The 15,045-nt window shown below is 50.0% G+C and overlaps 1 protein-coding gene across 4 annotated transcripts; it reads right to left on the bottom strand.

Moving 5' to 3' along the window:
• Window positions 1-1,746: 1,746 nt before the first annotated feature.
• Mfsd2a (MFSD2 lysolipid transporter A, lysophospholipid) lies at window positions 1,747-13,872 on the bottom strand. 4 transcript variants are annotated; one of them, XM_026393427.2, is made up of 14 exons: window positions 13,768-13,872; window positions 12,182-12,313; window positions 10,377-10,501; window positions 6,192-6,315; window positions 6,016-6,094; window positions 5,411-5,568; window positions 4,859-4,949; window positions 4,614-4,735; window positions 4,320-4,403; window positions 3,791-3,874; window positions 3,583-3,695; window positions 2,996-3,139; window positions 2,724-2,900; window positions 1,747-2,004 (listed from the first exon to the last, which is right to left on the bottom strand). In XM_026393427.2, exons 1-14 carry the CDS (start codon window positions 13,858-13,860, stop codon window positions 1,941-1,943), a joined length of 1,590 nt encoding a protein of 529 aa, XP_026249212.1. In that variant the 5' UTR covers window positions 13,861-13,872; the 3' UTR covers window positions 1,747-1,940. The 4 variants fall into 4 exon arrangements, with proteins under 4 accessions (XP_026249212.1, XP_026249214.1, XP_026249216.1 ...); XM_026393429.1 differs by having other exon boundaries at window positions 12,182-12,310; XM_026393431.1 differs by having other exon boundaries at window positions 12,182-12,205.
• Window positions 13,873-15,045: the final 1,173 nt, after the last annotated feature.

The following is a 15,045-nucleotide window of genomic DNA, read 5'->3' as shown; positions in this document are numbered from 1 at the left end:
TCACATACCACCATCCTTGCAATCCTTTGCCCCTTCCCTTTTCCTCCTACCCCTCTGCCCTATCTAGAATTCATTTATTCCTCCCATGCTCCCCCTCCCTACCCCACTATGAGTAAGCCTCCTTATATCAGAGAAAACAGTTAGCACATGAAATCATATCTAAACACAGAACTTGGTGGTTATTGATAGAGTGGTAGTGTGAAAGAACCTCTATAAGCTCAGTCATTCAGTATTCTAGCTACAGAGGCCAGCCAGCCCTAGGTTCCTGCCTTGCCCAGACAGCCTCTGACCAGAGATGCAGCTACAAAAGTACTAGAACTAGACTGGTGGGGGCCAAACTGTTATCTCATGTAACAGCCCAAGTAGTGGTTAAGGGCACAGGCCATAGTGTCAATCAGCCTGGATTGAAATATCAACTTATCCTCTTACCACCACTGTCTGGTGATCTTGGGCAAGTTACTTAACTTCCTTGTGTCAGCATTTCCTTATCTGTAAAATGAGCATAATAATAGTAACTTCCTTATAGGGAAGTTGTGGAGACCAACTGAATTAATATTTGTGAACACATAACAGTGCCCGTTAGTAATCCTTCGTGGAATTTATAAAAGCAACTTGGCAAAACTTCATCAGCAACAATGGAACCCCACATTCAAGGCAAAAACCAAGCCTGAAGAGTCTCAGATAAATGAAGCCCACAAAGCAGAAATGCTATCTGTGAAATAATGAGGTTGAACTGGTCACTCCTGATCCTGCCAGCTTTACTTCCCTGTCATTTTGGAACTTGGCCTATGTGTGTGAGAGCCAGTGGTGTGCTGAGCAATCCTACCAGCTTGTAGAAGCCAACTGGTAAACATTCAGAAATTTGGCAAGATGGTACAACTTTGGGTAACTTGAATTGGCTGTGGTATGAGTATTCACACCAAAGAAATGGGATAAGTGCTACAAGTAAGGCTTCCCTATCCCCCTGCTCCCCACCAGAGGCAGGACTCTTCCTTATCTGACACTCACCCCTAGCCAGGTCTATCCTCCCCCCTTCAACACTGGGGATAATAATGTGGGAGAAGAATGACAGGTCTTCAGGGCCTCAGTCACAGTCTATACCAGCACAGTCAGTCTTGCAGGCTCAGACACACAGAGACCAACCATTTGTCTGCCAGTCCTTTGGTCATCATCAGACACAGGGGAGTAAAGAGTGCTAGGTAAGGTCCTGGAGTCACACAGAGCTGGGATGGAGTTCCAGTTGGATTGCTCTTGGCTGTCTGAAGTTAGCCACATCCCCTTCTATGATGAAGCTCTGTTTTCTTATTTTTAAAATGGGGGCAGACTTGACCTGGCAGTTTTGAGGGTTAAATGAGCATACCACTGAAGTGCATACAATGCCTCCCCACTGAGCAAGTATTCATCAAATGTTAGCCAAAGCTGTCATCGCACCCCAGACACATTCTGCCTACTCAGTGGTACCTGAGGCTTATGGTACCCTCTATCTGTTGGCACAGAAGGGCTTATTGAGTGGTCAAGGATGCAGACAGAAACAGGCAGCTCAGTTTTTCAGCTTTTATGAAAATTAATAACATTAATAGCTCACAGACATATACAAACACACACATCGCTATGTACATGGTCATTAAGTTATTAATTAGTCTCTGTATAAAACATCTCTACATTAGTGTTCCGGGCTAGGCCCGATCAGTCCTTGGCATATTCACAGTAGCAGTCCCAGGGCTTGGCCCTGTGGGAGGGCAGAGAGGAGGTAGGAGGCTGCAGACTGGCCAGCCCCATGGTGGGTAAGATGTCCTGGTCTGCTCACTCCAGTCCTCAGTCCGTATCCTGGCACCTGGAGACCAGTTGTTCAGTGAGTGGGCAAGCAGGTCCTGGTCCTCGTGTGGCCTGGTGACCCAGACCTCCTCCATGGTGACGTTTAGCAGGCAACACAGCAGGCCCTAGAGGATGCTGGCCAGCTCTGTGGAGTCTGTGTCAGAATAGCCTGAGCTGCTGGCTTCATCCCTGCAAGAAAAAGTCACAAGAGATAGGATGGAGGAAGCCTCTTGTTCCACACCCACGGACACCTGCCTCTTTCTGCAGCAATCTTGGCCCTATAGTAAAAGCCACAGGGAAACCACAGATAGTTTGCTTACTCCCTCTTTCAGCCCAGAAACTTCTGGTTCCTCTGTTTGCTATTCTTATTGTACATGGGGCACCACAAGTCCCAGGATATATACTCTGGTCCTGGCTGGCTTATAGGCAGAATGACTCACTCTATACCACCCTCTGGGTTTGAGTCATACTCCAGGTCCTGCATGCTAGGAGGGCAGCAAAGAATACAGGCTGTGGTCAGGACATATATGAGGCTCAAAGCCAAGCTCCACCCCTTAGCCACTGGGCCCTTCACTCTTCCTGGTTAAGTCTTAGGTTTTTTATCAGCACAATGAAAATCATAAAAATCTAGGACACCAAACATTGTTGGAAGAACATGGGAGATCATGAACACGCACTCCTAAAACAAAGCTCCTCAAGGGTAAGGATTTGGCTTTGTCTTGTTAACTAGAACAAAGCTGGCACCTAGGAGGCACCCAGGAAGTAGTTGTTGAGTGAATAAATGTAAAGCCACTCAGTGCAGTGCTAGCACAAAGCTAAGTGTCGGAGCTGTCGAGGAAAGGTGTACAGAGATTAAGTGTGGATTTAGCCACAGAGGATTAGACTGAATGGCACCTCTCCTCTCTCACCGCAGAGCCTGCAGGGCCTTCTTATTCTGCCGCCGCTTCTCCTCATCAATGGGATACAGCTTGAAGAGCAACAGGCCCAGCAGGATGAGGACTATAGGAGCCATGGTCACCAACATGTTCAGTGTAAACTTGACACTTGCCGGCTGTGAGCACCCTCGTGTCTTATACCCAGCAAAGCTGTAGAACCCAGAGGGCAGGGGATTGGTAAAGATGCAGCTTCTGGGGTCTGGCATTACTTTGCCCTGCCCACCCCACGTTCCCACTCCGCTCACTCGAGACTGAGGGTGGAGATACCCAGTGAGACTCCAGAGGCAAACTTGGTGAAAAAAACATAGAAGGAGAAGAAGATGGGCTCAGTGCCATGGGAGTGAGGCTGCTTCAGGTGGAAGTCGTCAATGACATCAGGCAACATGGACCTGTGCAGAGTGGGTAATGGCAACCATGAGGACCCCACCAACAACTAGCTGCCAGGCCCCCACTAGCCAGTATGGCCCCTGTGTCAATAAGAAGAGGTGGCCTTCTAGGAACTTGTGGCACCCCACAGATTCAAGGAGCTTGTGGCACTTTCATGTGAAAAAGGTTTCTTTCCCCCAAGATGAAAGAGTCCCAGTCTGGGTGCTGGGCCTGGAAAATGGAGTGCAAGCTAGATTTTAGGTCCATTTCTCACCGTGTGACAGTACACAAACTCTTGCACAGTACACAAACTATACAACTCTAAGACGTGGATCCTCCCCACCCCAACTTGAACCCATATAATGGTCTATATTAGGAGAAGCCCCCTGAGAATTTTCCCCAAGGAGCTTCAGAACTGGAGTGGGAAGGCTGGGGAACAGACCCAGCTAAATTTGAATACACCTACCAGGGTAATAGGAAGGCAGCTGCCACACTGATGCCGGCTGCGATAGCCACCACATACGTGACGATTAGGTTACTCTCCAAAAGGGCCACCAAGATGAGAAATGGCACTGCTGACTACGGGAGGTAGTGTGATAAGATGAGTCAGCTGGGAGGCCCCCCACCACTAACCCCCAACTCAATCTAGGTCCTATCCCTAGAGCCCCACTCACTGAGATCCCAACGTATACAGCTGTCTTCTTGCCAAACCGGGTTAGGAACCACTGCCAGATGGGAATGGTAAATGTGGCAGAAAGCTGTGGACAGACAAAGTGGGTGAGGTAGGCAAGTTAGAACCATGGAACCCCTCCTGCCCTTCCCAGGTGCCCAAAGGCGTTCCCAGCCCTGCCAAAGAACAGCCAGATGACATCATCCAGGCAGTGAGAAAGTGAACAGGCATGCCTAACAGCTCCTGGGGAGCTGAAGGAGGTCCTTCTCCCGCCTTCTCACACTTCTAAGCACAAAATTACAGAGCTCTTGACCTCTATACCTTTGCTTTTGTTGTGTTCTCTAAATACCCAACTGCAAACTCCTGCCTAAGCAACGTAGGTCAGTTCCAAATGAATATTCCAAGAAGTTTCCCTCACCCCTTTCTGACCATGGCCAGTCTGAAAACATCTTCTGACTATCCAAAGAACCATCCCACACAGCCTAAGCCATGTCAGCCCAGGCTGCCTGCCCCGCCTCTAGCCCTGCACTCACCATGATGGCCAGCAGTAGGTTCTGGAATTCATTGCGGAAGCCCAAGGTGTAGGTGCAAAACAAGGCAAAGTTCCCCTCCACCAGCTGAGGAATGGGGCAGGGCAGGGCAAGGAAATACAAGGAAGGAAGTAACAATGGGGCTGAGCCTCCCCAAGTCATTTCCCACACCCCACAAACCTTAGTCCATGCCCTCCTCATTCCATCAGTCCATCAGTTTCATCACATCCTGTGTCCTCTCCAACCCCACCCCCATTGCACCACCCTCTCAGGCTAAGCACATCAGGCCCCACTCACCATGAAAGCCAGAGAGGTAAAGAGGAAGCCAGCAATGAGCTTGATATATGGCCCATGGCTCATGACCTGGCGGAGGCCCCGGAAAAAGGACATCGGCTCAGCCTGCTGGGTCTCATAGGGTTCTAGGGACCAGAGGGGACAGTGAGGAGGAAGCAGAGAACCCTCCCAAAGCCTGAGGGCCAGCCAGAATGACATAGCCACTCTGCGCTGGGACCTGAACCTCTTCCCAGCTGGGACCCTCTCACCTCTCTGCTCCCGTACGCCCAGGGTCAGGATGACAGCACAGATGACGTAAATGGAGGCAATGACCCCTGCTGCCAGCAGGTAAGCATTTTGCTATAAAGGGATGAAGACAACATACAGAGACTGTCAGTCTAATATCATTCCAGCAGCCCCATTTAATGATCTTGGGCCAGTCCCTTTTCCTCTGGGTGCCTCACTGTCTCCATCTGTGAAACAGGAGATGCATTCTGGGCCTGCTATTGCTCTCCACGACTGGGCAAAGTTTGAAAGTACAAAATGTTAAGAAGTCAGGCTCTGGGCAAAGAAAGCTGAGAGCCCACAGTTCAAATCTTCCCAAATCTCTGCAATCACCAATTCTACAACCGTAGGCAAATTGTTCAGCCTCTCTCTCTAAGCTTCAATTTCCTTATCAGCATTTTGGGCATAGTCATAATTATGTATATCAAATGCCCAACAATTAATAAATACTAACTATTATTACTAATTTTAGGATGACTACAAAGCATCTCACTGTCCCCCATCTTCCCCAATCCCTGCCATGCCAGGGGCCTCACCGTTTCTCTGATTGAGGATGTGCTGTATGTGCGATTGGCACTTTCTGAAGCCACTGCAGAGCCATTGAGGTACTGGAGACAAGGTGCGTTTGCTTGGCCCACAATTTGCCCCTGGATCGCCGTGCCCAGCACTGTGCCCAGCACCTCCACAGTCATCCCTGGGCAGTGAAAAGAGAGTCTTTTGGAGGGCCTCATGGCTTGTGGGCCCAGAGAGGAAGGTCAGACAGATGGGAGATCGAGATCCAGGTATGGTGGATCCAAGAGGCAGGGCAGATGGCACATTGGCCTATACTCATGGCCTGCTCTGTGTGACCTTAGGTTAGTCCTTGTGTCTTTCTGGGTCTCACCTGAGCAATAAGGGGACTGAATTGTTTTTAACATGGTTTCATGGGGTGGGGATATAGCTCAGTGATACAGCATCTGCTTAGCATGTATGAGGCCCTAGGTTCAATTCCGAGAACCACAATAAACAAACAAACAAAAAAGATGGCTTCACACCCATGCCCAAGGGCAGAACAACAGCCTGGTCATGCAAGGAAGGGTCTAGGAGTGCAGAGGCCAGGGATCCCCATGGGTGGGGTCAGGTGGGCTGAGGAGACACTTACGATAGGCAGTGGCAGAGTCCCTCTCGCTCTGCTCAGTGCTGATGAACATGGTGAGGGCTGAGTAGGGAACGTGGAAACACTGGCATGAAAGAGAGGCCCTTGGCCAGTCAGACAGATGGACAAATGTGGAAAACCTAGGGACTGCCCTCACCCAGGTCCCCAGGGGCAAAACTCACCGTGACTAGAGTCTCAAAGAGGCAATAGAAAAGCAGGTACCAAAGCTCTTGGCCCTGTGGGAAGTCAGGCACAAACCAGATGAGGAAGTAGGTGATGATGGCCAGGGGTGTGGAGAAGATGATCCTGAGGAAGGGGAGGGTCTAAGTGGAGGCTGGAGGCCAGAACCCCAGGAGTCAGGTTCTGCAGGTACCTGCTGGGAAGGAAGTTCCTCCCGCTAAACCCACCTACCCAGCCTCTGGCCAAGCCTCTGGCCAAGCCAGTAAGCGCAGAATGGAATGGGGCCCCTGGACTGCAATGAGTCCAAGACTTCAGGGCAGGGAAAAGGAGCAACCCCAGCAAATGTGTGTTTTTACATGTGTACATGTATTATCTGCACACACAGGGAAGCTGGGGTGGGGTGGGGTGGGAGAAGCCAACTCCGGGTGAAAGAATATGAAGGAGCCACCAGGGAGGAATGGACCTCATGACATAAGTATAAAGGGGACAAGTATATGCCATGTACACGTGAGTCCTACCCATATGTCACCTTAGACCTCAGGATGGATTGACTTCACAGCATCAGCATAGAAAGGGAGCAGAGTACAAAGGTTAAGAGAAAGATCTTAGAAGTCTCACTTCTGGGACTCAACTCTGGTTTTACCAACTAACTATAAAAACTTAGTCTTGGATATCCAAGCCTGGTGGCAAATAACTATAATCCCAGCATCTTGAGCTGCTGAGGGGGGAGGATTGCAAGTCCAAGGCCAGCCTCAGCAGCCTTACAATGCCCTAAGCCCTAACTTAACGAGAGCCTATCCCAGAATAAAAATTAAAAAGGGCTGGTGATGTGGCTCAGTGGTTAAGTGCCCCTGGATTCAATCCTTAATACCAAACAAACAACAACAACAACAACAAAAAACACTTTAGTCTTGGGTTAGTTATTTAACCTCTGTGAGATTCATTTCCTCATGTGTAAAAATGAGAATAAAAAAATAGCACATGCCTTACGTCGAACATTTACCTGAATACTTAATAAGCACCAATTATGTACCAGGTGCTATTCTAATTGTTCAGGATATATTAGTGAACAAAAATATTTAAAAAGAAAGAAAGAAAGAAAACATTGTCCTGATAGGCACAGTGATGCATGTCTGTAATTCTAGCTATTCAAAAGATTGAGGCAGGAGGATCACAAGTTTGAGGCCAGCCTCAGCAACTTAGGGAGACCCTGTCTCAAAATAAAAAATAAAAATGGCTAGAGATAGCTTAGTGGTAGAGCATTCTTGGGTTCAATCTCCAGTACTCCTCCTCCCCCAAAATGCCCTTATGATTATAGTTGATCAACAACAAAAAAAACCCACAAAATTAAAATTTCATATATATATATATAAAATTCAGCCTTCAAAAGAAATGAAATTCTGATATACACTATAAAATGGATGAACTCTAAGGACATTAAGCTAAGTGAAATAAGCCAGTCGCAAAAAGGCAACTATTGTATAATTTAACTTATGTAAGGTAAGCCAACTTTATAGAGAGAGAAAATGGAATGAGAGTTAGCAGGAGCTAGGAGAAAGGCAGAATGGAGATTATTGTAATGGGTACAGAGTTTCTATCTAAGAAGATAAAAAGAACTGGAGGTGGAGGTGGAGATAGCTAACCAAGATGTAAATGTAAACTTAATGTCACTTTATACTTAAAAATGGTTGTAATGATTAATGATGATGTTATGTTGCATATATTTTGTCACAGTTTTTAAAAACACGTTAGAAGGTGATAAGAGATAAGGAGAAAAGAGTAAAGCAGCCAGGTGTAGTGGTGCACCCTTGAAATCCCAGTGGCTTGGGAGGCTGAGGCAGGAAGATGGAGAGTTCAAAGCCAGCCTTAGCAATTTAGTGAGGCCCTGAGCAACTAAGCAAGACCCTGTCTCTAACTAAAATACAAAACAGAGCTGGAGAGTGGCTCAGTAGTTGAGTAGCCCTGTGTTCAACCTCCAATACCCCCCCCCCACAAAAAAAAGTAAAGCAGACTACAGGGAATTAGAAGTGAGAATGGGGGTGCATTTCAAACAGGTAGACAGTACAGGTCCCACTGAGAAGGCAATGACTGTGTGGACTGAATAGAACTAGGGAGTGAGCCTTGCAGGCATCTGAGGCAAAGCTGGGCTGGACAAGGAAAAGTCAGTGCAAAGGTCCTTAGGCAGGAACGTGCCTGATAAGATTGAGGAACAGTGAGCACTAGAGTTTAGTGAGCAAGGGAGATGAAATTAGGAGATAAGCTTAGAGAGGAAATTGGACATTTTAGGAGCCATGGGAAGGACTTGGGTTCTACTTCATAGGGTTGAAGTAGTCTTGAGACTTAAAATAAGTTGGCATGAAAATGTAGAGCAGTTCTTGGGACATTGTGTACAGTGATCACATGAGGGAAGCTAGCAGGAGCCACCCTGGGAGAAGTAGTACAGGCCATGACCAGGGGGCTTCAAAGTGCACCAGAGTCCAACCTGCTGCATCTTGGCCTTTCCACATGTCCCTGCTGACACCTGTCTCTAACAGGGTGCCTTGGCAACTTCAGGGAAAGTAAACCTCAAAGTCTGTCTGGTTTGAAGAAGAGGATTTAAGTACAGGTTTAGAGGAGGGCTGCCTCCAGGCTTGGAAGGAGAGGAAGTCCTACGGTTTACACACCCTGCTTCTTCCTACACTGAAAAGAAAAGGGTGCTGCAGACCTTTGAGTTTGCATTCAAACATGCACAAAGACACCTGCTAAAGCAGAAAGCAACCTATAGGGTCCCCAGTGACTTTCCAAGCTGGCTGCATACCTGCCCAGCAAGGCCTCAGATCCTGCCTCCTATAGGATGGGTCCTCTGGGTGCTCCGCCTCCTCTAACCCTCCCAAATCCACGTGTCTCCTTAGAGAGCAAGGGTTCCCCAGGAGCCTTCCTTGACATGCCATCCTTGGCTCATAAGCAGATGAATAGAACAGCGCTGCCCTGCCCTGCCCTGCCCTGCCCGAGGAACTCAATGTGACTGGGAGTAAACCCTGCAGCTTCTGTGCTTTGGTGCCGGGCAGCCTGGCCTAGCAGCTTCCTCTCATTGGCTGAGCCTCATGAGGCGATGTGGCAGCAGGGCCCCGCCTTCCACCGGCTGCCAGGGGATGGGCACAAGGCCAAGTCTCACGGCTGGCGATTGGGGAGCCCTGAGCAGCCTGCTCAGGTAAGACAGGCCATCCTGCCCTCTACCCTGAAGTCAGGATCAAAGGCTCCAACCTGGGCTTTTGCCAGGGGTTGGCAGGATTGAGTGGGTGGGGGGCCTCGTGGGAAAGGAAGCTGTGGGGATGCAGGGGCTGTGGGAAGAGCTTTGAAGGCCGGAGACCAGGTATGGGCGCCCCTGGGGCAGGAAGGCGCCCACTTGCGCTTGGATGGGCTGGAGATGAAAGGGGTATGCCCCCCCCCACCCCCTGAAGCAGGATGTCCTGGAGGGAACCAGAGCCCCGGCTTGGCCTTGTCTTGTATGTCTCCCTTGCTGTCTGATCTATGGCAACCGCCTCCTCCCACCTTGCTCCACAGCCTGAGTTTGAGTAGTACAGGCTTTATACCAAGGGAAAAAGTAGTTCATATCATCCAAAGCACCAGAGGTTATAGATCTGCTACCCCATTCCAATATAGCCCCCAACCCCTGCCTCACAAGGAGCCACCCTGAAGGAGGGCCAAGTTATATATCACTTAATATGTGCCAGGTAGTCTGCTGAGTGCTTTACACATTAAAAACCATTTAACCCTCACCACAACCCTGTGAGAAGTTCCTTATCCCCATTTTACAGATGAAGAAACTGGAGGCTCAGAGATGTTCACCTGCTCAAGATTGCACAACTGTTAAGTAGTGAAATTGGGATTCAAACCCAGGCAGGCTAGCTCAACTGTTCTAGAGCAGTAGCTCTGCCACTATGGAAGTGACTAATTGGGAGAAGTCAGAATTCCAGCCTGGGCTGAGGGAAGCTGCCATGCCTGGTACTTTGGCCAGTCTGGGAATGAACAGGCTAGGCATTTCAGTGGCTGTGTATGGGGCAGCTGAAGCCTCAAATGGGTTTCAACACAACTTTTATATCATTCCTTCTCCTCACCCCCCAGCCTGTGACAAGAGATGAAAGGACCAAGGGAAATATGCCAGAAGATTCGTCTTCTGCTGCCTTGAAGGAGCCTCTTCCACTCACCAGGGCATGAGGCGGCCTAGGCGGGTCCAGGAAGATTTGCTAATGCAGAAGCCCACCAGAGGATCAGTGAAGGCATCCCAGGCTCGACCCACGAACAGGATGATGGAAGCAGGGAAAGGGTTCACCTGGAAGGGGAAAGAGGGAAAGAGACAACTCCTTCATTCTTTGATTCGCCTCAGTCCTAACTGCAAAAGCAGGGACTCCCTCCCTGCCTCAGCCAGGCCTTGAGCCCCTATGCTGCTCCCATCTACGCCTTCAACATCTTCATTTTCCTTATTAATAATGACAATAGTGGACCTGGGGGTATAACTCAATGGTAGATTACTTGCCTAGCATGTGTGAAGCCCTGGGTTCCATCCCCAGGGGAAAAAAATGACAATAGCATTTCTCTGATAACAGTAGCACTGTGTACTCCCTTAGAAGCTTCCCTGGATCTATTTCCTCCCCTCTGCTGCCCTTGAAAATACTCCTATCAAGTAGAATGAATCCAAAATCATTTCCTTCCCTCCCTTTCACATCCCTGAGACTCTGATCACCTGAAATCAGAATTAACATTCACTGGATATACACAGTGGGTCTCAGTTTTTCTGTCTGTATAATGGGAGTTACTATCTCTATTGTAGAGGGTCAAGCTCTATCTTGGATGAGGAAGGAGTCTATAGAAGCTTTTTATTTAATTTTTTAATATTTATTTTTTAATAGCTGGACACAATAGCTTTATTCTATTTATTTATGTGGTGCTAAAGATCGAACCCAGGACCTTGCATATGCTAGGTGAGCACTCTACTGCTGAGCCACAACCCCAGCCCTATAGAGGCTTTTTAAAAGGTGGCCCATCACTACCTATTCAAGCTATCCCTCTGTCCCCAAACAGAATTTAAATGCAGATTCCTTGGACTCCTACTCAACCATCAAGTTATTGGTCTGGGAAGCTGGAAGCCTCTTGCATACTGTAGTCTCTCCAATCTGACCTCCAAGCTCTAACACTTACTACATTTTTATACTTCAGCTGCAAGTTTCTCATATTTGCACCTCAATTAGGGCCTAGAGCATGGGTGTTGCTCAAAAACTATCTGCTGAATGAAATCATTTGTCCTTTCTGGGGCTCAGTATTTCTTACCTGAAAATGGATACAACCCAGACATTCTGTTTGCCAAGTCAGATGCTACATAGAAAGACAGCCAGTGCAGGATCCCTGGTAGCCATGGCTATTCAGCCTCCCACTTTCCCATCCAGACAGGGTGAATTCTCGGGATGCCAGGCTACTGGCCAAGGCTTCTCAAAGCACAGAGTAGCTCTGCTTCACCCTGAGAATTCCTCTTAATCAAAGCCCCTGTGCACTGGGGAATTCTAACTTAGCCCAGCACATGAGGGTCCCAATGCCAATGACGTGTCTCTGCTCCTCAGGTGAAGGTGGGATATACATCTCCACAAGCCTGGAAAATCCACTGGCCCCTGAACCAAGCCAGCTGACTTTCTTCCAGCCAGGGACATGGTGTGCCAGTCTCTTCTAAGAACAGCGTTACCAGCGGGTTCCATTCTCCCTCACACCACCGCCTACCCCTCCAGGCTCTATTGCTCTTGCCAGGCAAGGAGGAGTTGCCAGCTATTCTGGGGCAGATAGACTCCCCTCCTTGATACTTTCTAAAGACTTATTTCTCATTCACTGTGACTCTGAGAGACAGCAAAGTAGGAATTTTTAGTCCCAGTTAACAGATGGGGAAAACTAACTGGTCCTACTCAGGGTGCCTAACTTTTCCCATCTCAGGATGCTGGAGGAGCCTTAGAGGGCTCAGGCCACTCACCTGAGCCACGTCCAATAGGTAGATCTGCAGGAAGAACCCTAGAGCACAGCCAGTCACCTGGTAGGGGGCCCCCCCAACAGCATAGCAAAGTTTGTTGCAAATGGACAACTGCTGCTTCTTCTTTGGCTCCTTCTGGGAAGAGGAGGAAAGGATGAAAAGGCTCAAGTTCCTGACCTCATCCTAGAGGCAGGACCTTTCCTCCAGCCAGCTCTGCCAGGAGGAACAACTCTGCCTTGCCCTGTTCCCACCCAAGGAGATTCCACTTCCCATAAGAAGAGAAAGGTATTCTTTATTCTTGGGAACCTGGGGAAAAAGGTCATTCATATTCCTAAAGAAGTCGCCCCTAAGTTTCCCGCCCCCTTCCACCCCAGTCTGAGGAAATCTATCAGCCCATCATCTCTAAATAGCTACTCCCTCCCCTCTTCCCCCAGGCCTCAGCTACTGTTCCTTCCCAAGTTACAGAGGGGGAGCATGCTCCATCAGCAGACCTGTCCCCACCCAACATCAGCTGCCACAACCTGAAAATCCTCTTGCTGCCAAGAGCTGCCTGAGCCCAGCCCAGGCTCCCACCCTGGCTGAGGCCAGGATCCACCTGCCTACTGAGTGAGAGCCCTAGGGGCCCACCCCAGCTGGCTGCAGGCACAGCTGTTCCTTCCATCTGTCCCAGAGCGTCCCTGGTCCCTGTAGGCAACCAGAGCTTCAGGCAAACTCAGGAGTGGTCCTAGCCTCCTGCTCCTAGGGGACCTCGGAGAGTGGAGGAAAGGCTTCTAGGTGCAGAAGTAGGCCCTCTCTGGGTGGGGGACTACGGAGGTTGGGGTTGCCTAGGGAAAGTAGAGATTACTCATATATGGTAACAGCATAATTGCTCACTCAGTTCCTTCCAAGGATCAGCTAATAAAATTTAAAAGAAAAGGCAGTAACCTCCCAAGGAGATATTTATTGCCTAAGATCCGTTCCTGGGACAGCCTGGTTTTATTCGGTCGTTAAATAAGTCCATAGGGCAGGGGCTTGGACAGATGGATGATGAGACTGACGCAGAGCACTACTGCGCGAACCCCCACACTCACTGTCGCCAGAGGAATGCGGCTCCTTTAAGAGCAGAGCCCTTGTTCTTATGAATGAACTTGAGTGGCCCGAGTTAGTTGAATTGAGGCGCGAGAGTAGGCGGGTGGGGGTGGGGGGAAGGTGGGGGTGAATGAGGAACCAATGAATCCCCTTGGGGGGATTTCCAGGTTTCTGGGGTCTCTCTAACTTTTAGGGCGGAAAATCCGAGCCGCTCGGGGCACTTGAGAACCAAAACCGGCTAAGCAGAGCCCGGCACCACAAGGAGCTGTCAGCACGGTCCTCCGCCGACCAGGAAAGTGTGTAGGCAAAAGTGGGCGCCGGTTCCTACAGATCCTCTCCATCACGTTCTGGCCCGGGGCATTCCCTGGTTTCGGGGCTCCCCCAGCCTCTCCTAATTCTAGGCCCGCCTGTCCCCAGATAATCCCTTGTTTCCCAGAATCAGGCCTAACCTCCGACGCCCCCGCATCCCATCTTGGCCTGCCCACCACCTCTGCCCTCCATTCGGGGTACTGGGCCCTCACCTTCATCTGGGCCGGGCGTTCACCCGCTTGGAGAATGCCGGTGGGCAGCAGCCCCGCCGCGGAGCCGCTCTCGGCGCCCTCTCCTTTGGCCATGACCCGCGGGCCACGCCGTCTGGGACCGGCACGCCGAGATGCTCCTCTGCTCCTCGGGCCACCTAGTAAACCCCACAGGCAGGCGAGGGAAGCACTCCCTGCACGCCCCCTCCGCGCCTCTTAAACGTTCGGCCCTGCCCTTTCAGATCCGGCCAATCCCTGAGCCCCGCCGCCCCACCTCCAGCCAATCCCCGCGCCTGCCGGCCCTCCCGCCAGCCCCTCCCGCCCGGCGGCGCTTTGCCACTGAGCCACGTTCTCAAAGCCCCGGAACCGGCATCCGGCTGCGCGCTGTCCTCACAACCTAGGGAAGTCTGCGGGACCCACCTGACACGCCCGAGAAAACTGAGGCCCAAGGCTGAAAGTGACCTGCCCGAGGTTCCCCAGAGTGAGTTCTCCCCGAGTCGAGCAGCCAACCCATAACTTCTAACTCCCAGACCTAGGAAAGGTAGGGGCTTGGAGGTCCACTGCCCCCTTTAAAATCGGAAGTGAGATCGCGTCTCTCTCTCTCTCCCTCAGACTTGAAGGATTTAGGCTGTCCCTTTCCCTACCGATGTCCCTCTTTTAGTTCCCAGAGATCGACCATTTCTTCTTCCTGACTTTGGCATCATGGGGACCTTCGTGAAGGGGCAGAAAAATGAGGCAACCCTGGTGTCTGCCCCTGCTGGCAGGGAGCTCCCTAGCTATAGAGTCTAGTAAGGTAACAGCGGCCTTTTATGGATAGCTTCCCCCAAGCTTAACATGATCTCATTCGGCCCTCACAACCACCATATGAGGGTGGTACTATTATTAACCCCATTTTACAGCCGAGGAAAGGGAGATTCAGAGAAGGGGAACAGCTGTTATGTGGCAGAGCCGGGCTTGGAAGGTTTTGTCTGATTCGTAGTCTTTGCTCTTAATAACCCTATTCTGTCCCTTTTAGCATAGTTTCAGAAGGCTGAATAGGGTACATGTGCTTCCCCAACAAGAAACCTTGGGAGATAGAAAGCTACAAAGACACTCTGGCTTGAAACTATCAGGATAGGTTTTCAGAAAGAAGGTGTAGAGTAGTCTGGCCCTTGAAAGAAGATGGGAGGACATTATCTAGTACAGAAGCCAGGCACAGATGCTCATTCACTTTCCAGGTACTCAGGAAAGAGGCCAGTTCTGATTAGTGAAGAGGCCACTCACCCATGTTCCTGTAGTTAT

Source organism: Urocitellus parryii, chromosome 11 (assembly GCF_045843805.1).
Source record: "Urocitellus parryii isolate mUroPar1 chromosome 11, mUroPar1.hap1, whole genome shotgun sequence".
In the NCBI taxonomy this organism is placed as follows: domain Eukaryota; kingdom Metazoa; phylum Chordata; class Mammalia; order Rodentia; family Sciuridae; genus Urocitellus; species Urocitellus parryii.
This window is presented reverse-complemented; position numbering and strand designations above follow the sequence as displayed.

Excerpts from the sequence above, each read along its gene's own strand:
- Mfsd2a (XM_026393427.2), bottom strand. The coding sequence starts at position 13,860 with ATGGCCAAAGGAGAGGGCGCCGAGAGCGGCTCCGCGGCGGGGCTGCTG. Across the intron at positions 5,569-6,015 it reads GGACTCTGCCACTGCCTATC|GGATGACTGTGGAGGTGCTG; the intron begins GTAAGTGTCTCC and ends TTCACTGCCCAG. Across the intron at positions 3,140-3,582 it reads GCTGCCTTCCTATTACCCTG|GTCCATGTTGCCTGATGTCA; the intron begins GTAGGTGTATTC and ends CACTCTGCACAG.